Genomic DNA, 23,766 nt, shown 5'->3' with positions numbered 1-23,766 from the left:
CCACGAACCAATTCGTGTGTATTTGCGCTTACTGACAAGACACCATTCCCATCCATTGACGTCGGTTCTACATGAGCGGCCGGACAGCAGTTTCACAAGTGCACTCCGCTGCCATCTACCCCACATAACATCGGGCTATGCCCTTCCATATCACCCCGTCAAACCACCATGGGTGATGGTTTAACCTTCCGTATGCGTACATGTCCCCGGCATACTACATTGATTCCCGTCAGTGGACTACAACAACTTGCTCTCGCGTACATCTGGTCAGAATACCAGACATATGCTCATGTTTACACAGACGGCTCCGCGTCACCAAAGGCATCAACAGCAGCTGTGGTGATACCAGACCAACAGATGACTCGAGGTTTCATACTAGACCATAATTCTACATCAACCGCTGCAGAGCTTGTGGCTATTCGGGAAGCGATTGACCACATCGGCGGGGAAAGACCTCAAGAGTGGTGCATTTTCACGGACTCAAAACTCGCGCTGCAAATTTTGGGATGCTGCCTGCGCCACACCGCATATCAGGTTCTGGCACTGCAGATCACCGAGCTACTTTCCTGCGCTCAAGAAAAACACCACTGCATAGTGTTCCAATGGATCACGGGACACTGTGGGCTCAGCGGTAATGAGATGACCGATGCTGCAGCAAGACGCGCCCTCAGCAATGGCCTGCGAACTGTAGTGTCATTCTCCAGACCGGACATCACATGCCTCCTGTCTTAATTAATGAGGAGTGCGACGAGAAGATACTCGGCCCAGCCAGACGCTCGTCACGTCCGCCTTAAAAAGCTGGATCCCGATATGAAATTTCCTATTCTGCGTGGAATTCCACGCCCTCATGCATGCCTGATACACAGACTGCGATTAGGCGTCGCCTTCACGCGCAAATATTTGCACAATATTGGACGGAGAGACTCCCCGGACTGTTCAGTGTGTGGTACTGTAGAAACTATAGAACATGTGCTCGTGGTGTGCCCTGAGTATGCGCGCGAAAGACTGACAATGGCAGATACATTGAAACATTTACAAAATGGACCACTGTCGGAGGACCTTTTGCTAGGCGCATGGCCACAGAGTTGGCAGACGACAGAGACAATGCGTGTATGTTCACGTTTCCTAGGTGACACGGGCCTGGACTCACGCCTGTGATACCAGTTGTGTAATGTGTCCTTCACTTCGTTCCTCCCATTATCATCCCCCATTGTGACCCTTTTTCTTCCCCTCTTCCCCTTCCTTTACGTAGAGTAGCAGGCCAGATGTTCCAATATCCGGCCGACCTCTCTACATTTTCTAATCATTAAAAAAAATACTCCTGGCCACACTGTAGACGCAATGCCTCATGACTTCAAGCGTGCCGCAATCTTTGAAGAACGCTAACATAATCCTAATCCATAAGAAAGGGGACGCCAAAGACTGATCAGCTTACGGTCCGTTGCCTACGAAGTATTTACTAAGGTAATCGCAAACAGAACCAGGAACACCTTAGACTTCTGCCAGCCAAAGGACCAGGCAAGATTCCGGAAAGACTACTCAACAATAGACCATATTCACACTATCACTCAGGTGATAGAGAAATGTGCGGAATATAACCAACCCTTATATGTAGCTTTCATTGATTACGAGAAAACCTTTGTTTCAGTCGAAACCTCAGCAGTCATGGAGGCATAACGGAATCAGGGTGTAGACGAGCCGTATGTAATAATACTGAAAGATATCTATAGCGGCTCCACAGCCACCGTAGTCCTCCATAAATAAAGCAACAGAATCCCAATAAAGAAAAGCGTCAGGCACGGAGATACGATCTCTCCAATGCTATTCACAGCGTGTTTACAGGAGGTATTCAGAGACATGGATTGGGAAGAACTGGGTATAAGAGTTGATGGAGAATGCCTTAGTAACTTGCGATTCCCTGATGATATTGCCTTGCTCAGTAATTCAGAGGACCAACTGCAATGCATGCTCACTGACCTGGAGAGGCAAAGCAGAAGGGTGGGTCTAAAAATTAATCTACTGAAAGCTAAAGTATTTTCAACAGCCTCGGAGGAGAACAGCAGTTTACGATAGGTAGCGAGGCACTGGAAGTGGTAAGGGAATACATCTACTTAGGGTATGTAGTGACCGCGGATCGGGATCATGAGACTGAAATAATCAGAAGAATAAGAATGGGCTGGGGTGCGTTTTGCAAGCATTCTCAGATCATGAACAGTAGGTTGACATTATCCCTCAAGAGAAAAGTGTATAATAGCTGTGTCTTACCAGTACTCACGTACGGGGCCGAAACCTGGAGGCTTACGAAAAGGGTCCTAATTAAATTGAGGACGGCGCAACAAGCTATGGAAAGAAGAATGATGGGTGTAATGTTAAGGAATAAGAACAGATTGGGTGAGGGAACAAACGCGAGTTAATGAGATCTTACTTGAAATCAAGAAAAATAAATGGCCATGGGGAGGACATGTAATGAGGAGGGAAAACGACGGATGGTCATTAAGAGTTACGGACTGGATTCCAAGGGAAGGGAAGTGTAGCAGTGGGCGGTAGAAAGTTAGGTGGGCGGATTAGATTAAGAAGTTTGCAGGGACAACATGGCCACAATTACTACATGGCCGGGATATTTGGAGAAGTATGGAAGAGACCTTTACCCTGCAGTAACCACACTGATGATGATGATAAATATGATGGTTTATGTCCACTTCCTGCAGAAGAACATTATTTCTCTCTCACCTTAACGGCATCATGCTTAAAGTCTGAAACTTTTTCCTCCGGCGCAAGAAAAAAAATGTTTCTGTTGCCGCTTTTTTGTAGAACACAATGCATGCATATACACAAAGGAAAAACACGTTACTTACAAAATCAAAGCGGCTGATGACCCAAAACTTTGGTAAATGTCCAAGCTTGGCCAACATTGGAAGAAGGACTACAATAATTATCACACCAAGGACACACTGAAAGAAAACGAGCGGAACAGTTGAGCACTCAATTTTCAGAACAGTCGGCAAACTGAACTGAACAACGTATTGAATTTTGATACTATGGTGTGCACTGACGATCTTGTCTCTGTAACAGCCGTCTTTCTGGGGCGAAGGTCTTACGTAACGCGTAACAGTGCACTCACTATACAGTGTGTCGCGAGTATTATGCACCCGCGGTTTATAAAATGGCAATTGCGTTACTAAAATAAAGCATAGTGTATCTTGCTTCCAGTAGAGTGGAGTAGCCGCCAGTAGTATTTTCCAACTGAGATTTAATTAAGTGATTGTCATTAAATATACAACTAGAGAAATGCTGTCCAAATTGTCAAAGTGTGAATGAGGCATTTGTAAGCGAAGTCATGGGACACCTAGCTACGGTATTTTCGGCGACGTACTAATTGCGCATTAATTTGATCCGACTGATAAATAAACCCCGCGAAATAAAAAAAAAGATACTATGACACCGGGCACCCACCCGCATCGTAATGCAGCACCAACGAACAGGGTCCCTCTTAGTTAGCCAGGAAGAAATAAACAAATAAAGAGAAAACATCGTAATCAAGTTAGTGTCTTATCTCCCGCGCCCCGGAGGAACTGATACTTCATGTTTGGTGTTAGTTCGAAACAAGCTGTGATATTTGTCTCAGATTAGATAAAGTGCACAGATGTTTTTTTTTTCTTACTAAACTTATTACCACAAAAGCGCATTGACAACGTCAGTGCAGAGGTTTAAATGTGCCTTTTGTTTTGTCGTAGGCGACGTGTCTTTCTCTAACGAGCAGAAGGTAAACATGATGCTTTCTTCGGGAGGCTACAATCAGCTACAAAAGGCCACAAAAGCTCTGTTGCGATATTTGAAGGCTACTGGATTGAATCAGCGTCTGTGATCTGGACTGAGTGAACGAACGATAAACCCAGTAGACTTTCTTTTCTTCTTTTAATCTTTCCTTCCCCTTTTCCCTTTCCCCAGTGTAGGGTAGCCAACCGGGCTCAGTCCTGGTTAACCTCCCTATCTTTCCTTTATCATTTGCTCTCTCTCTCGGGAGGTGCAAATGGCAACAAGAGGATATATAAATATATATATATCAGTCATGGAAGTGTGGCGGTAGACCAAAAACATCGGAAATTATCGAAAATTATGACAACCAGAGACACACTGGCAGCTTTTTGATTCCTAGCCTACGCTCGGATATTGCAGCATTTATGACCTCAAACCCTCATGCTAGCGCGCGGAACGTGGCCGCCTGGGTAGCAATTCCCAAGTTATCTGTTTGGAAAATTCTAAACGACGGTCCTTTACCCGCACCACCTTAACCAGCACCAATGCTTGCAAGATAGGGACCTGTAGAATCACTTAGATTTCTCGAACTGGGTCCTCGCAAAATCGAATGCGTCACGGAATTTTTCGAGCAACATCATGTGCATAGATTAAGCCAATTTCCGTAGAAACGCCTGCGTAAATTTGCATAATGTACACTATTTGAGGGGCTCCAATCTACCCTAGATAAAGCACAATCGGCTTCAGTACCAGTGGTCGCGCAATATTTGGTTCGGAATTTACGCCATTGCTATAATCGGTCCCATCTTCTTCGATCACACACTGACTGGACATCGTTACGTGAACGAAATCCTTGAAGGAGTGGTGGATGCGTTTCTCAGCTAAGTCCTGCTGTCACGTATTCCAGTTCTGTGGCATCAGCAAGATGGGGTACCAGCACACAGCAGCAGCCTAGCATGAAAGTGGTTGTATGTGACTTTTCATGCGCAACAGATTGCAAGGCACGGGCCTGTATATTTGCCGGCTAGGTCGCCTGACTTCTTTCCACTCGCTTTCTTTCTTTGGTGTTATGGTAAAGATCGTATGTACATGGTCGAGACGAGAGCTCAAGGCAAGAACAACGGATGCCTGCCGTAGCATTTTAGCGTCGGTCACCAAGAAAGCCACTGAAGATGTGATAAAATGAACACAGTATTGCGTAGCTGCAGAAGGACATGTATTTGAACACGTCCTCTAGGCAGCAGTTGGTGTTCGATGGCGCTTACGAATGCACAGATAGTAAGGTAACACTGAAATCTCCTTTATTTTTTAATTTTGTACCGACGTCGCCATTGCCAAATCGGCAAATTTCGAAGTTGTACATATACTTTTTGGAGGCAGCCATTTTTCCTTTTCTCTACACCTGGGTCGTTTTCCAGTCTGTTTATTTCGCTTTTCCTTTCTTTACCAGGAGCCCGTTTTGCAGCAGGTATACACTCTTATGAAAAATAAAACCGTCACTTTAATTTGGCTTTGGTGCGAGGCAAGCTTTTGGCGCGATTGTAGCTGGGCGCGCACCCGTTCGATGCGTTGCGAGCAAAGCCACGATTTTGAAACATTCTAGGCCTATTACATTGCTTTTCGCTTTTCCTGCATAGTCAGAGCGGCGCTGGCGCCGCGTCATCAAGGGGCTTTCGTTATCAATGTGATAAGTTGGGCCTGAGAGACGGATAATAAATGTGGCGTAGAAATCACAGGAAGGAATCGCTGCGAAGTTGCGAAACCTGCTATTGTGCTCCTTCCGTACAATTAAAAAAGTGATGCGCTTTCTCTACGGGTTTGCGACAGGCAAAACAGTTGCTTTCAATCAGCTTATTTGAGGGCGCTGCTTTATGATGCGGGCAAGAGAAGTCATATGGCATTTTTCATATTTCGCGGTATTTATTTATCAGTCACAACAAAATAGTACGCAATTAGTGCGTCGCTGAAAATACCGCCGTTAGATGACCTTCGTCTGTGCCTACAAATGCCTCATTGGCACTTTCATAGTTAGGACAGTACTTCTCGAAGTAGGTAATTTATTACACTTGCCTAATTAATTCTCACTAGCGAAAAATATACCGGCGGCTGCTACACTGTACTGGAAACAATATGCACTAGGTTTTCTTCGAGTAACACATTTCTTTCTTTTTCTAAATCTTAGTGCATGATCGTTGGGACATACCATGTATAATGATTGCATGCTTCCTAGTGAAGGTCAGTGATAGCCTTTTTCTAATGCTGATGACCTGCAGGACTAGTGATCTCTGCCAGGTCGCTGTAAAGCAACATACCAGAGAACCCATAGGTCACAAACTCTGCAGAAGAATAGCTAGCTGTCGTGGACTTGCGTTGTTGATTTCTATGAAGCTATAAGCATATGCACTGGGTGTGTTTAGATTCGACCATATTTATCGGTGGCATGGTGCGTACAGAGAGATCTGGCGCGTTCAAATGTAGTACTCGTGGAGTACGATATTGCGCGACAGCTCGCTGTGCCCTAGTACCTGACCAACAGGGTCAGTAAGGCCCATCTTAATTATTTCCTCGAAGACAAATGTCCCAAATGTATAATTCATGCATGGTTAGCAAAATTTCCAAGACTAACACCAGTTTCGAGAAATTGGTTCACAAACTGAGCTGAAATGACCATTGTCGTTCTATTGAGCATCGTCATGGAAAGCTAAAACGCCGCTGTCGGTAAATTTAGGGGGAACGCAACTCTATTTCCTAGCACATATCAAGAAAGGATATCTGAAAAGTGATGCTAGCTTCAAAATTTATGGTAGGCGTTGATTCCTTGAACATTACTTGTTTCAGGTTCGCAGTTGCAAGAGCTTGTGAGTGCTGAATAATAAGAAATATTCTGGACAGTATCATTAATTATCTATTTGGGCTTTACCATTCAATAATGAGCTAATCCATCTTTCTTCCTGTAATCCCGATTTAGCGAAGGACAACGCTGTCACCACTTATTTCCCCCAAAAAATCTGTTTGTGCTAAAAACTAATACTAATGTAACAGATGGCCAATATACCAAAGTCTACCACGCGATTCAAAATAAACAGCAAAAAAGCACTAATTTCATAAATAAATAAATAATGATTTATTAGCATGAGGCAGCATACGGCAAAACACGTCGAGAGACAGTGGAGTCATCAAATATAGGAGTAGATTTTATTGTTAAAAAATTACGTATTTACCTCAACGATTGCCACATCATTTGCAATGATGTTTACCATCAGTTGGCTAATGGTTACGTGGTCCCAATTCAAGAGGTAGTTCCATGCCCAAAACCAAGCAGTGCGAAAACTTGGTTATATACATCATAAAGAAAAGACTTACTCGAACATCGACCAAGATGGGATAATGAGCGGGATATGATGCGGCACTCAGCTATACTGAAACGTAAATAACTTTAAGATTTCAATAAATATGAGGTGGTGCGATGAACTTGGAAAGCAGTAACGTTTCCGGTGCTTACGTTCGTCTGAGTGAGGAAAAAAAACAGAAAGACGTCGGTGCTTTGTGTCAAGAAATTATATTTTCACAGGGCCCCACAACCAGGTAGGAGCGGGATTAAGCGCCGTTCGCTTCGATCTTACGACCACCGATTCCTTGCTCGCGCACAGTCATCGTGCTGGGCGTGATGTCGTCGCCGCTTTTCGACGGATCACTGTGGCACCTAAAAGCGCGCTACATTTGAAAATGTAATTATTTGGTTAATATTAGATATGTTGTTTTGGTTTGAAGATGATCGAAGTTTTTTCGGGCTGTCTGCTATTGCGGCACCCAGTAAAATCACTACTAACGCAGTGCAGGATGACATAGGCTGGGAATCTTAGGTAGTCAGAGAAGCGCGGAGTAAAGTTCGTTTTAAAAGACTCGGGGGGAAAGTTCATGAAATGTTATGGGCGACTAAAGCGCATAATTATCTGCACCTCAAAAGGATAGGCATGGATTGAAGAAAGAGGTCAGGAATGCTATCAGCCATGTACAGTTTAATTCAAATGGCAAATAGACCTCCCGGAGTCACGAAGAAGAATGCGTGAAAAACACAGGCGGTAAATTGGATGCAGAGATGGGAAACATCCAACTCTTTGAAGCCTTAGGACTCCGACGACATCTTATCTTTTAAGCTCGAAACTGCGCTTGCTAACACGTGTTTATTGTGAATCCAAAGTGCTCTAAGCATCATTATAGCCCGTTTCCTCTTTCACTTCTTTCTCAGCTATAATTGGTGGATGCTTGACAAACGTCTTACGAAATAACACACATGAAGACGAAGGGGCACGCGCGCACAGAACGAGCGCATTGTAAGTGTGTGCTCCTTTGTACTCGTATATGTGTTTTCGTAATACTTAACGCAGTTTTCACGTTGTCGTACCGACTAGTCTGATGCGTCGGTTTTCTTGGTCGTTGTTACGGGCTACACGCTTCTAAGAGCCGAGCAGAAACGGAATGCATGATCGATTTTGCGTATTGGATCACGCACAAAAAGGAAACATTATGGTACAGAGCCGCCAATACGAAGCTTAACTGCACGGATGAAACTACCAAATGCTTCAAATGCCACTCACCTCTGGCAATGGCCGAAAAATTGCTGCAAATGCATACAGCGTCACGGCCACGAACACGCATGAGACGATGCCAGACACCTGTAAGCAACATAGGCAAAACAAGCTTGCATATTTCTCATAAGTTCTAAAACACAAACAGCACACGCGTGGTTGATGTCGCGCGAACTGTTTCCTGAACTCCATCGTAGCAACCAAAAACACATACTCGAGGTGCTTCATGACTTACGGCCATAGCTTTCGTACTCATCTTTCGCGTCCTAATGAGGCCAGCAAGACACAATTAAATTGTTATTCTTTTTCCAAATTTGAATCTTTTACAGCAACGAAGCCCTCTGCCAATCGTGACAACAGCCATGACCATCTTTGAACAACGTGCCGGGCGGGAAAGCTTCCATTGTCTGTTTGTTTACGCAAGCGCACTGAAACTACAGAGTAATATCTCCAACTACCTTGCAAATATAGGTTCACGCGAAAGCATCAAATGGCTCATTGAGCAAACAAGACGACATTTGTAGCAGTGAAACGGCTACTGAATTCCCATTGGCTGCCAGGCCACGTCAAGAGCGCGCGAATCGCCACACACGCTGCTGTGGTAGCGCGCCAGGTGTTCAGCGAGTAGACATCCCGCAACACCACGTCACCAGCGCGCCTGAAATGAGCAGATACGCCGACGCGTCGCTGCGGGTCGAAAGTGGTTGTCGTCGGCGAGGCATTCGCCTGATGCGCGCGTGAGAGTGAAGGCGTCGCTCTCGGCAGCCAGCGCGCAGTTAGTTCTCTCTCTCGCCCACACTGCGCTTGAGTGCTGCGCGAGCCAACCGGGCTTGGTCGCCGCTGCTGCTTCCTCAGTCTCTTTGTGCGAGACTCGGCGGTATGCGGCGTTGGCACCGCAGGCCGCTGCTGTTTGCTGGCTCGGTCATAACGTACCGCTAGGTATATTACTCGCAGCGTAAAACTCTAAGGACAGCATATCATATTGACCGCAAATAAAGACGGGGACAGAAGGAGAGAACACATAAACAGCACAGGCACCGCCCGTGCTGTTTATGTGTTCTCTCCTTCTGTCCCCGTCTTTATTTGCGGTCAATATGATATGAAGTAAATACCAACTAAGCCAAAGTGAAGTTCTAAGGACAGCTCAGTGGCATTCACTTGTTAATAATTGCTTCCGCATTCACAACTCAAAACGTGCTTAGAGACCCTCGGACTACTTTTTTTATACCGCCAAAGGTGCACTCTGGTTATAGAGAAAGAGATTCAACAAGATGGGTCACTCGGCGAAAACTGGCAACCGCAAACACGTCACGCCTAATGTCAACCCCATCCGTTGTTGACGCGAGCATGAGAAAAAAAGAATGTGAAACAAACGTTTTATTTCTTTTGCTCTTTCCCGCTAAAACTAAAAAGGTTTTGCGTATAAATGAACTTAAACTTCGCGACTTATTTTTCTTGCGTCACCTAGCAACAAGATAGCGACACACCACACATGCCATATGCATGCGCAACTCGCAAGACAGAGGCCCCGAATACTCTCAAGTTCAACAAGTGCCCACAAAGGGCGAAAAAATCGACCGCGTGGCGCTGCTGAAAAACAGGCATAGTACACAAATTAAATAGGTTCCCCCGTGAGCGCATTATCTCCCGGTAGAGGCGCCGTAGTAAGCGCAATTTTAACCTACAAACTTCCTTCAACAATGAACGAAGCGTTTTGATTACATGAAAAAGAGTACAAAATTATCATTCCTAATTTTACATTGTACTCTTTATTACCAACTTTGTTGTTTTTTCCCATTTTAAACGCAAAATATCGTTCAGCATCATCGACCTCCCACGTGACTTCTGGCCTGGATTAAAAAATTTTACCGGTAACTGCGCGTGCACGGAAGGTTCGGATTCCTTGTTTCATACATTGGTTGGTTATCTTGTGCTAAACCCAGTGTATTGCGTTTCAATATCTCGCGTTATTTAACTTTGAATGTAAGCCCGAAAGCTGGGTTTCAGTCGTGAGCCATGTGGAACACGTCTGCATCGAAATGGCAGGCGGAACCTGCCGTGACTGGGGACGACAATACCGATAAGTCGTTTAACATCGCTGCTTCAATCGCTATGTAATATAGACGTCTCGTTAACTTACACGCGGAGGCAAGCTAACGAACTAGATGCTGCATTACATATCCGCTGTCAAGACCCTCCGTTGCTGTTTCTGAAATAAAGTTTCAGTTGCGAGGCCATTATTAAGCACACATTCACGAAAGAGAAAGCGATATCGGAACTCGCGTCACATATTCATCTCGTTGTAGCCGTAGCCATGGGTGACTGATTAGTCTTATCAATACATTTTTATTTCGAGTCTGCCGGCAACTTCTTTCGTCCACAGAACCCTTTGATAACCCTTTGATAAACTGAAGCTAAAGTACTGAATTTATTGTATTAAACAGTTGCACGCATTATATTTCACCCAGATTTCGTACCTGTTGTTTCATAAAGTTCTTGCTGTTCAGTTTGATTTACCTGAAAGCATTCATTTTTGTAGTAGCGAAGCGGTGAATCACGTTCATGCAGAAAAAGAATGCATCATTTGTAATAGCTTCATGTCTTTCACACATTTGCTTGTGAAACCAGCAGTAAAATAAATATGGGCGAACAAATGTTATCACTTGTGATCTTAATATTACTTAAACTGTTGACATGCATTATAGTTAGGCAGATATCAATTTTATGGAGAGTTGTAATATTTATTTACCATGCTGCTAAGCACCGTAGAACAAACAGTGTACATTTTCATGTGTTCTGTAGTCACAAACCACTACAATGTATATGTCGCACCTTTTCGCATTTGATATTGCAAAATTGTGCTTATTCCATTTCTGATGCAGCCAAAATTTCTGTTCCAGACATGCAGTAATCAGGACGGCACCAGTATAAAGCAACACACTCCACTCACTAAACAGAAGCTGCTGCCTGCTATAACAAGGTCATTGTGTGGACTTTGGCTGCTACTACAAAGTAAACAGCACTTGGTTCAGAAAGAAATATGCTTGATATATGCTTTATTGTCTTGCTGGTCTTCAGATACATGTCATTTGCTTGTAGCAGATTATATGAACGTTTGTGCATGTTTACAGTTCTACATAATTGGTTCGAACATAAAAGAAAACACTATGTGACACTGTTCTGCCCCAACAATCTGTGCCAAGTACATCTTGGTCATCACGGGAGCCCCCATCTACCGCAAAAGGAAGGGGCTGGAGCCGAATTCGCAGGCTTTACACCCCAAACAAAGAAGCCATTCCAGAATTATTTGAATAAGATACCAAGTCTACGGACGACTGTGTGAAGAGTGAAAAGAGCCTCCGCCATCATTCCACCAGCACGGATATTGGTCGAGTCATCCAGGTACCTCAACAACAAAAATTCTGTCTTCAGGTGTACCTGCAACCTCTGAACAAGCCCGCACGACGTTGGCCAAAAGAGTTCCGTCAGCTTGCCCTTCCTTAGTGAGCTTCCTGGCCTTGCCAAATTCCATTTGTGCCAAGTATAATTTTTTTTCAATGAATGCAAGCTTTTTCATTCCACATTCTTGTTAAGATGATTCCTCTTCCTCATCCAAGCATTAAAGGTCAACCAATTCTTTGCTCATACTTAATACCAGTCACTGTCCAGAAGCATAACATATCTGTAGCAGTATTTTCTAGTGTACGTTGCCATGTGCGATTCCTCTCCTGAAACAGGCGTTGTGGCATTGGCGTGTGTCTTGCATTAACCTTTTCACCATGTGCTATGTAGCATTTTTCTTAATATTTTTTGGCTTTCGGTGCTTGCAAGGTAGAGTGCTTGCTGGCTTCTTTCTTGAATGCAAGCTTTCTCATTCCCATATTTGAGGCCTAGTCTAATTCAGGATTGCTATTTTTGCGCGACAGTCTGTGTTTTTGCGCAAGGCACATTAAAGTGATTGATTGCAAGATCTGGTTTCGCTGCTGTCCGACCTGGTACTTCTCACCGTGTTGTGTTTCTCGTGTGTGGGAGCCTGGTCAGTTGCATTAGGAAACAGTCTCTCGAGGCAAGCACCTGCTCCTACAGACCGCACAGTGACATAGACTGCGAATTTAAGCGCACCGTGGTTTGTGCTCACCGTTCGGTCCTTTCCTGCTGCTGTCGTGTGCAAATTTTGCTTGTGGCCTTCTTCGTCCGCGATTTGGCGTGAGCGGAGACTAATATACGTGATTACATCGTTTGAAGTGTATGAAGTTGATATCCACATGGGTGGAAAGGCCTGCAAAAGTGGCTGCAAAATGGCGATTCCCACAAAACAGACCACGTGCATATTGCGAGCAGGTGGGGCACCAAGTGTGAGCGACACATTAGCGGCCACCGAAAGAACAAATTGAAACGTGCAGGTAGGGAAGGAGGTAACGCTAGAATGCCGGGTAGTTCAGGTCGCTCTACAGGGTTGCCAGATTGGGCTATTAATAGCCAAATTACGCTACTTTTTGTCAAGGTTAGCGTCAGAATTTTCCTTTTGGCTACGTGGTTATTTTGGGGCTACATATTTTTCCTTAGTGAAGAAAGTAAAAATAGTTCAGCAGAAATAAAAAGCACGCTGGAAATTTTAATGAAGAAAGGTGGCCTCAGAAAACACGTCTCAATGCGCGAACTAACGCTACCCGCGTGCGCGCACCAGCGTACATAGTATGTTGCTGTCTCCGCATGCGAGCTTTCGGGGTCCTGCCTTTCAAGCATGAAATGCTTTTAGCTCCCGTTGACAATGAGCAGCGGGTGACCTCGGCGCCAGAACGGAAGGAGAGCATCGAGCTGAACCTAACCTAAATTTGCCGAATTTTTTGCCTGCCGCATGGCGCCTACTCTTAGACAAGATATACGCCCTTTTGGGGCGTACATCTGCCTCACAAAAATAATCGTCACCTGCCTTGCTTGCGCTCCTTTCTTGAAAAGGCCCCGCCCGCTACTTTCCTGTCGGGAATGCTGTCATGCTGATAACGCGCATGCCATTCGTTACTGGGAAGTACCCGGCTCGCAGCTTTAAAGAAAGGAAATGCGGACAAGAAAGATGACGTTGATTGTTGTGTGGCAAGGTGCAACCCAAAGAGCGTAATTTTGTCTGAGAGTGTGACAATTCGCTCGGGCCCTTCCTGCCCAAATTGCACCTGCTCCAACGCCAACGTAGAATATATCCTCTTTCGTTGCCCCACAGCCACCCGTTCCCTACACAACTCCCAAACCCTCCTGTTTTGGCTATCACTACCCGTATTAAATGCCGTCGTCGCACGAGTGTTCAGCCAGATCTCGCTCATTAAAACCGACCTTCGAAATAGAATATCAAACGAGAAATCGGTAGCGCTCCGCCAAGTGAAGTTTGGCTGGCCAGGAACGGAGGCTGCTGCAAAAATTTTAAACCGGGCCAAGAATTTTTGTCCCGTTTCAGCTCTGACATTTTGTATGCACCAAGCAGTTCCACTTCGCAATAAGCTCGTGATGCTGAATCACAAAATACTTTTTATGTCTACATATCGTACTAGATTTTGTGCCAACCGCCATATATTCTGCTACACTCTGTCTTGCAATTTTTTGTAGTTTTTCGTTTAGTGCATTGCGTGGTGTTAAGCGATATTATCATGAGCTGCACGTAATAATACTTAACGCCTGAATGCATGTCATTGCTTAGCGTGTTTAGTGCGCGGTGATATTTGTGTGTTCTTCTTTTTGTGATTTTTTGGCGCTCTGAGAAAACTAAAACAGTGCATTTGCAATGAAGACCATATTTGCTTTATGAATTTGCCTGCATGCCAGCATTTCTGCACTTCTTGCGCTAGTGCAGCATCTGTTTTCATGCTGTTTTCTGTGCCGCATGGCCTCCGTGACGATGCACGTAGAGGTCATAAGCGCGGTCCAGCGTGGGAAAACTAATATGTAGGTATTCTTGCCAAAATTATTTCAATATGCTTAACGAATGACGTCACAGACAGACAAAGCGCTTTGGCGACTTTTGGGCTACCCAAAGTTTCGCTTTTGGCTACATTTGGGCTACTGCGGAGGACAATTTGGCTACCTGTGGTTGGAGCGATCTGACAACCCTGTTGCTGTGTTGGCTATGGCAAACAGGTGCCTGCGTAACGCGATTGCTTCGCAGTGCGATTTACGGCGACTGTCAATGCAAACAGGTGGGGCACTGCACAATCTGCTTGCGCTGCTGGTTGTCACTCGTTACTAGACCGCCATGTGCGACGTAGGCAACCACTGTGCCTGAAGTCGGATAGCTGAATTGTAAGCGACCTGTAGTGCGTGAATGCCCACTGTTGTCAAGTGGATCTTAGCCAATGTACAATGTATTGTGTGAACCTTATGCGGTGATTGAAGGCCGAGTCTCATTTGATAATGGTCGCCGTGTTATGTTTCTTAGGTGTGGCGATGTGGTCAGCTGCATGGGCAACAGTCTGTCGAGGTAACCATCTGCTCCTGCAGTCCAGACAGCGACAAAGACTCCAAATTTACATACACCGTAATTGGGGCTCTCCCCATTTGACCTTTCCTGCTGCAGCCGCGGGCAAATAATACTTGTGGGCCTTTATTCGGCCATGATGTGACGTGAACGGAAACGAGCACACGTGATAACATGGCCCGAAGTGAATAGAGTTGATAGCCACATGGGTGGAAAGGCCTGAGAAAGTGGCTGCAAAATGGTGATGCCCATATTGAGAATGTGGGGCACCAAGTACGAGTTACACATTAGGGGCCCCCGAAAGAACAAAAAGAAACCTGCAAGTTGGAAAGGAGGTAACGCTAAAATGCCGAGTAGTCCATGTCGCTATGTTGGCTGCGGCAGCAGATGCCTCGCGTCACACGATTGATTCGCAATGCAAGTTACGGCGACTGTCGTTGCAAACAGGTGGTGCACGACCCAATTTGCTTGCGCTGCTGATGGTCGCTCGTTACCAGACCGCCATGTGCGACGACGAAAGTGAGCCGTTTACGTGCTCGCGTTAATGGTTTAAGCACATCTCGACATGCAAATTTTATTTCTGCTCTTGCACGATAAGGTGCACTGCTTTCCTTCTGCCAATAAAGTCGCACGTTCTGTTCACTCACTTTTGGCTTGTTTGTATGGGCGTCAGTAAAGCCCCTCCATACACGTTTCCGCCGACCAGGTTAAGTACCGCCAACTTGCCCTCCTCCTCCACGCTCCTCTCCCATCACCCCCTTAGCTTCCGGCGCCAAGCGGAACTTACGTAGCTGCAGCTTCCTGTTCCGAGTGGAAGTGACGTTTTGTTTTTTAGCGTTGTTTACTTTCGCGTCGCTGGAGAGGCTTTAATTGCACCAGCTGCGGTTGAAACTGTGAATGCGATTCCATCCAAGAACCGCCGCCTATTGCAACCAGCGATCTGCTTGTGTTCGCTGATTCGCGTCAACCTGCGACCGGTTTTGGCACGAGCGACAACGTACAGCGGAATGTAGTGCCTGGGCGCGTGGAGACCACTGCGGTTTTTCGTGCATTTGGAAAACGGCGACCGCGAACTACTACTTCAGCGGAATACAACAGCTTGTCCTCTTTGCATTCTTCTTATGGTGACTGCCACAGCTCTGCTAAGCACGCGCGGGCGTCTAACCATGGTCTAACAGCAGTCAAAGCGGAAATTCCCGCAGCGCAACTCCAGGAAGCGGAAACGCCGGAAAAGGAAATTTTTAAACCAGGAATACCGGAACCGGATTTGGTGTGAGGGGAAAAGGCGGCGCACAACAAAGGTTGCCGCTACATAAGAAAGCGGCGGTGGCGCGTGGATGCAGGGGCTTTAGGCGTCAGTAGAGGCTCTTTAGTCTCCTGGCAACTGAAACGCGGCAGCTGAGCCATGCCGCAAAGCCAGCAAGGCGGGTACGGCGCGTACCCAGCGTGAGCCACTGGTAAAAAACGGCCATATTGGATATTTCACTAAAAAAATGCATTTCCGCTTCCTGTTTAAGTAGCGCCATCTGTTGGGCCCCCCGCTAAGTTCCATGCGATGCCGCTTCTTATTTTCGTACCACTGTGGAAGGTACAGCTTCCCTTCTCTAAAGTTGGTTCTTTATTATATGCCAGACATGTCATCGAAGCAAGCGAGGCCGGTGGCGCATGAGAAGCTAGCCTGCTCGGCGCCCCGTCGCTTTTGGATGTAGCCCGTTTGTCGGGCTCCCGGCGTTTTCCTGGGTTCCGTCTGCATTTCGACACGGCACCGCTGCACTACTGCACTACAGCAAGGTGAGGAATTTCGTTTGCCAGTCTGCGACGCCCTTCAAGAACATTTAGGCTTATTGCACAAAACCGAACCTATAGTGGCGCAATTATAGAAAAACAGCTACACCGTCCAGGCCTAGGTAATTTGAGGTAATTACTCGTGCCTCAGAGAGGTGTTCGCGACTCTTTCTATGAGCCCCAGCATTAGTTCAACTTATTTCGGTATTTTTTAGGCACGCTCGCCGCACCTGGTTTTGTGACGAAAAGCACCTCGGCCGTGTGACGCAGTTTCGCGTGTACTGAATCTCACCGGGACAGTTTTGGTGCTTTCTCTGACCCCGGACATTATTGTAACTGATTTCGTTATATTTTGGGGTGCTTTTCAAGCACAGTGGCCACGCTCGGCGCAGTGGCGCAGTTAGTGAAAAGCAGCGAGACTGTCCGCCGTAGCTATTTTCGCGTGCGCTGAATCTTACTGGGACAAGTTTGTGACGCATTATCTGACCCAAAAATTATTCTAATTAGTTCAGTTGCGTCTTGGGATACTTTTGATGCATGCCCGCCGCGCTTGGGGTTGTGAAGCTGTTAAGAAAAAAGCAAGCTGGGCCTAGCGACAGCAAGTTTTGCGTGTACTGAATTTTAGTGGGGCAAGTTTGTGACGCTTTTTATGGCCCTCCAACAACATGTACCTTTCTTCGGTACTCACACTTGTAGAAAATGCGACAAGTGATTGCCAAGAGTGATAACATGGGAGTGTGTTGCTTGCACCGGCAGGACGCGTAAAAGATAACGCCAAGGAGCTGAAGAACTTGCCAATTCTGTCTTCTGAGCGACTTAAAACAGGCTTTGCACCCACGAATTTGTCTTGAGTGCGACTAGAAGGCATTCTGCAAGCGCGTAACATGGTCTAGCAGAGAGCCTCTGTTGTGGCCACCTCTGTGTATTTGGCGTGCCATCGCGTCGGCTGAGGCCAAGTTATGGAAACGCTCATTCACCCGTGTATTTGTGCTCTTAAAGTGCAGGAAATAATGCCCAGCAAGGGAGGGATGCTTGAAAATCAGATGTTTTCTTGGAAGGACGATTGTTTAGGAGGAGTCTATTTTCTACGAAATGTATCTGAAAGTGAATTTATCTGTAATGCCGCTCATTCGCTCTTTACGCACGTTTCGCCTCTACACGCAATATTCATATTAGGTCAATATACCAAAATGATACAAGCTTGTAATGGACTTTTCTTTTCAGCTGATGGCATCCGGTCGCGCTTCGTACGGCAGCGACTGCTGCTTGCCTGGTGCCACAACTTTGCATGAATGCACAAGAAATACAGAAAGATCATTTATGTAGAGCAAAATAAACATTTCATCATTTCAGAAGACGTCTTGCGTTTACTTTATGAAATTGCACGTGACACAGATTCGGTGGAGGCTTGTCAAGATCGTTTGCAATCATTTTTACTTAATAATGAAACGATTCCCTGCCAAGGTAGCGCGTGGTTCAGCAGTGAAATCGAAAAAAAATATGCCGCGCCCATCAGCGGAGCCGACGTGGCGTGTACCAGCGGACGTTCAACGTGCCTGCGCCCAAAACCTAAACCGGAAGATGTTAATCCCATCCGCTTGGTGCGCTGCAGTCACTTCGGCCGCTGGACTTGGTGGGAGTGTCCGCTCTTGTTGAAACTCTTTCTCTGTGCTCTGGGTATGACTAAATAGCACCGAAAGCTTGCCAAGTCTATTTGATTACTCCGCTGGACATTTGTCTATTCACCCTTAAAATCCACTTCTTCAGAATTTTACAGACATTGCTTCGTTAAATTGGCAAGTTACGGTAGCTGAGAATGAAGTAAGTCGACATCAGGGTGCATTGTTTGCACCGCACGTAGGCTGTGCTCCGACCGCCTCTATGCTGCATAAGATTGAAGCAACCCGCAGGAGCCCTTGCTTTGTCATTATATGATGGGGGACGTGAGAATGCCCAACATTGCGCAAGCCCCTGTGTCGAGGTCATGTGCATCGCTGTAATGTACACTAATGAGTATGTATATAGCGCACCACATGTAAATGCTTCTCAGAATACAATTATTTACAAGATTTATATTTACCTAGGTTTAACACGAAGATGCTGCCATGATGTAGCCCATGCAGTTATAAGCTTGTTTTTTGCAGCTCGTAAGATGGCAGAGGTAGTGGCTTAGTGCTAGAGTGTGAGAGCAATAATCACAGGACTGGGATGACGCCGCAGTTACAACCTACGGCGGATAGAACAAGGGCTTTGTTAAAGATATGTGTCGCAAGGTCCAAGAGCACTGTTGAGTCGTCCACTCCAGCGGAAAGACGCTAGCGCGCAGCGATAGTACTGCAACCCTACTGCGTGTTTTCGCTTTGTCAATGGCGCCCAGCTACTACGGACGCGGACACGCTTTCGCCCGTTTGTCCCTAGCCGACGACCGCGCACAAATGCCCTGGAATAAGCTCCCCTCCGTTGGCGTACCTGGCGTAGTCGCTATAGCACCGCACTCATGAATGGGAGTTCAGTCGTTCGAAAGCTAGAAATAACCTATTACAGCTAAGGTGTGTACCTCTACCGTACAAGGAAATTTTCGGGTCGTTGTGGTAAGGTAAGCAAAAAACTGCCCATACGTGGGCCGATCCCGGAGATAATGCAATGCCGACCCGACCCTCGGCGGAGGTGAAGCAGGCGTTAAGCGATCCCCATACCTGGGCCGTTCCCGAAAATGGCGCATTGCCGGCCCGACCAGCGGAGGGCTAAGCAGGCCTTAAGCATCTCCCATACGTGGGCCGATTCCGAAGATAGTGCAGTGCCGGGCCGACCCGCGGCGAAGGTGAAGAAGGCATTAAGCACTCCCCATACGTGGGTTTTCGCCGAAGATGTGGATTGCCTGCCCGAACCGCGGCGGAGGTGAAGCAGGCGTTAGGCACTCTGCATACGTGGGCCGATCTCAAAGATGGCGCAGTACCGGGCCGATCCGCGGCGGAGGTGTGCAGGCGTTATGCATTCCCAATACGTGGGCCGATACCGAACACAGTGCGGTGCCGGGCCGACCCACGGCGAAGGTTAAGCAGGCGTTAAGCGCTCCCCATACGTGGGCCGATCCCGAAGATAGTGCAGTACCAGGCCGACCCGTGGCGGAGGTAAAGCAGGCAATAAGCACTCCCCATACATGGGCAGATCCCGAAGAATGTGCAGTGCCGGGCCGACGCGCGGCGGAGGTGAAGCAGGCGTTATGCATTCCCAATACGTGGGCCGATTCCGATGATAGTGCGGTGCCGGGCCGACCCACGGCGAAGGTTAAGCAGGTGTTAAGCGCTCCCCATACGTGGGCCGATCCGGAAGGTAGTGCAGTACCAGGCCGACCCGCGGCGGAGGTGAAGCAGACATTAAGCACTTCGTCCCCATACGTGGGACGATACCGAAGATAGTGCAGTGCCGGGCCGACCTGCTGCGAAGGTGAAACAGGCGTTAAGCTCTCCCCATGCGTGGCTGGTTCCCAAAGATGGTGCAATGCCGGCCCAACCCACGGCGGAGGTGAAGCAGGCGTTAAGCACTTCCCATAGGTGGGCCCATCCCGAAGAAACTGCAGTACCGGGCCGACCCGCGGCGTAGGTGAAACTGGCGTTAAGCGGTCCCCTAGCGTGGGTGGTTGCCAAAGATGGTGCAATGCCGGCCCAACCCATGGCGAAGGTTAAACAGACGTTAAGCACTCCCCATACGTGGGCCGATCCCGAAGATAGTGCTGTACCGGGCCGACCGGCGGTGGAGGCGAAGCGGACATTAAGCACTCCCCATACATGGGACGATACCGAAGTTAGTGCAGCGCCGGGCCGACCTGCTGCGAAGGTGAAGCAGGCGTTAAGCGCTCCCCATACGTGGGTTGTTGCCGAAGATGTGCATTGCCGGACCAACCCATGGCGAAGGTTAAGCAGACGTTAAGAACTCCCCATACGTGGGCCGATCCGGAAGATAGTGCAGTACCGGGCCGACCCTCGGCGGAGGTGAAGCAGGTGTTAAGCACTCCCCATACGTGAGATGATCGTGAAAATAGAGCAATGCCAACCTGCGGCGGAGGAGCAGTTCGCCATTAAGTGGCCCACATACATGTCGCTGGTTATACCTCTTCTTCACAGTGTGATAGGGCACTGAGGTATTTTTACATGCGTAAAAATTTCTTTGCTTACCCAACAATAAAAACCGTCCATCCGTCCGTCTCTCTGTCCGTCCGTCACTCAATACGATCGATTTCAAGATAGGGGCACGCAGCAGCGAGGGAATTCAAATTCGTGCTGCCTCTCGCTTTAACACGAACTACGCCTGGAAACACAGCGCTCACGAAGCTGTCAGCGCTCGCCACACTCCGCCCCGATTGCCGATCGCCTTCAAGATCGCCTTCAAGATCGCCTTCAAGTGGCCCGCGCGTCTCACTTGAACGGGAACTAAGCAGTGAGAAAACAGCGCACACGAAGCTATCAGCATTCGGCGCTCTCTGTCTCCATCGCAGATCGCTTTAAAGATAGGACATATGCGCAGCAGGGACACATACAGCCGCCGCTGGAGTATGGTTGATCGTGGTTCATAATGCTCGACGCGGATGGATAAGGCACTAATGTGCTATACCGCCTTATAATGACGGGAACGTCATCAATGAACTTAGCGCTACTGTATGCAGTAGTTTGCTTGCTTCATCTAATCATCTTGCGTCGCCTTCTGCAATAGTTGGTGTACTCGCAGCGCTGTGCTCTATACTGGTCGGATCAAGTTTCATAACGTTGATTATTACACCAGGCTGCGTGGAGATCAGGAAGTGATACAATGCTTACTCGTAATTAGACAACTCGCAGAAGATATTCTGCGTGAGTTTTGTTCTTTTCAAATCTACGGTAATTTATGGTTTGCTCTCTTACTCCTGCAGTTGTTTTAAACTTATGCTTCACCACCAGGCCTGGCACGTAAGGCTGCTGCCCGGGTGGCCCAAGCAACCCGGAACGAAGCGCGGGGGCGGTGTCTCAGGTAGCGGCTAGTTTACCAGCCGTAGACCAATCAATAATGACATGTTGTTATTGCGAATTTTGTTGCTGTGTATGCGAAGCCGTTACTGACTCTGTATCGACTGGTTTTATCACGTTTGAACAGAAGTTAAGCGCAGCAGTGCGCTTTGCGATCTTCTCGAGACGAACGGAACAAAGCGCGTACTCTTCCATCCGTATTACCTTGGTGCAGTCCCCACTATTCTCTTTCGCAATTTGAACATGCGCACAAGCCTCGGTCAAACGCGGCGCAGCTTTTGCCCGTCGGTGCCGTGGACAACACGGAAAAATGCCTGTGCCCACCCTAAACGGAGGGGCGTGGCACTATCGAGGCGCCCTAGGCACGCTGGTGGCACGTCGCACGGCGTTGCCATTGTGGTACACCCGCCGAATACGCGCGCCGTCGAGGTGATCTCCCAGCGGCTTGAATTTGCATTCATGGCACGCTCAAGTAGCGCAATTTTTGACAATGTGTTCAAAACTCGCGCTTTAAGCACATTTAGGGTTATATTACAGTCAAGCAAAAATCGATGCAACAAGGCTGATGGAAACACAAGCACACGTGTAGGCTTTCGCTTAGCCATTTCTGTTCTGCGCGGTATCTCTCATGCGCAAGTGACGGCTGGGTTGTGAAGAGGAGCGACGGTTATGCTATACAAAAGGCACGTTTCTAAATCACAATTGTTACAAGATGGCATCTAAACGTAAAGCTAGCTTTAGGTTTGGCGTCCCTGTCCACAAATGTTCTACGAATTCTTCCACCTCGGCAAATGCTAGATGAAATCGCATGATACGTCTTGCCTTTATTGGATCAAAATCAAATCTAGTGACTTGCTGACTCAACGTATTGTTTTACAGCTTCATTTTGGAAGATAAAGAACACGACAATCTGAAAATTCTGCAACTTTATTTTTACAGTCTGCTAACTGATTGGCGAAATTGTGCAGCAACGCAGGTGAATCATTATGTCGTACCGATGTATATGAAATTGCTCTGATGAATTAAAACCCATTTGGAATCCCGTAGGTTAAAATGAATAAAAGAAATAAACGTCGCCAAGCGATTACTTGGCCGCAGACCATTGTGAAAGCTGTGAAGCAACACTGACCGACTACGTGGCGCAGATTCTAGAGACTCTGAGGCACGTGCGCGCATGCATAATTAAAGGCACATACTTGGCCCCGGTTACCATATCGAACACGGGGTGCGCTAGGTGCGCATGACGCGGGCTCAGAGCCACGTCCGAAATATCTCTGAAGGCCTGCCAGCAGATTTATGAGGCGTCTCCGTGGTTTTACTGTGAGAAGCGATGTGACGGTGGGTGCGCGCGTGTACCCAACGATATTCCGTGAGAATCCCTTTCTACTTTTCGTACGCTTCACACCAACACACCTTGTATACTTGACTGCATTGCAAGAGTGTACTGCGGCGAAGCTGAGAGTTGGAAACAGGCATTATTCAACACGATTGAAAACACACGTGCAATTGAATGAAAAGGGAGAATACGGACCATAAGCTCTTGAACGTGTGTGTTTTTTCTATCGCTTTGCATAATGCCCGTTCGTGAATGATGGCAACGGAGATCAGTTCAAGGAATCACAATTTTCACGCTGTGGATCAGAGATGTAGTTGATAAACGAAGCTCAAAATTCCGGTAAAAGAAAACATGTGGCGAATAGCGCCTGTGAAAGGACGACGCTGCCCTTGTGGACCGATAGCAGAGGAAACTTCAGCTGCGGCAACGAAGACAAGGACGTCAAAAATAGCGCATCGTCCATGATAATTATAACAGGCCTAACTACTCTGCCGACCGCACGGCGGCTCACATACCGTGCACCCGGGGTCAGTCTTTCGGTGTGGAGAGAATATTTTTGGCACTTTCGGCTGAGAAAGAACACTGATAAAGATACCTGTGTCAGATCCCTAGTAACTTGTCAATAAACTAGTATATTCATACTATGAACCAACGAGGTTTAGCGCTGTAATGCCGCAAAATCGCGGCAACGAAAAAACATTTATCGCAGGGAAAAATGAAAGGTGTATAACATACTGGTTCCCCGCAGTCACCACGAGCTGAATCAGTTGAGAATAAAGTTTTCTTCTTTTATTTCATGAAATCAGATTTGTTATTGGTGGCATAGGTAAAAGAGGT

At 47.1% G+C, this 23,766-nt stretch overlaps 1 protein-coding gene across 4 annotated transcripts in view; it reads right to left on the bottom strand.

Moving 5' to 3' along the window:
- LOC142564068 (sulfate transporter-like) overlaps positions 1 to 23,766 on the bottom strand; it is a 74,355-nt gene that overhangs the window by 19,349 nt on the left and 31,240 nt on the right. For all 4 annotated transcript variants that reach the window (XM_075674893.1, XM_075674896.1, XM_075674895.1 and 1 more), the window contains 2 exons: positions 8,355 to 8,432; positions 2,856 to 2,951 (listed from right to left, as the gene is read on the bottom strand). In XM_075674893.1, coding sequence (XP_075531008.1) covers positions 2,856 to 2,951; positions 8,355 to 8,432 — 174 coding nt within the window. The remainder of the gene's footprint in view (positions 1 to 2,855; positions 2,952 to 8,354; positions 8,433 to 23,766) is intronic.

Source organism: Dermacentor variabilis, chromosome 11, assembly GCF_050947875.1.
Source record: "Dermacentor variabilis isolate Ectoservices chromosome 11, ASM5094787v1, whole genome shotgun sequence".
In the NCBI taxonomy this organism is placed as follows: Eukaryota; Metazoa; Arthropoda; class Arachnida; order Ixodida; family Ixodidae; genus Dermacentor; species Dermacentor variabilis.
This window is presented reverse-complemented; position numbering and strand designations above follow the sequence as displayed.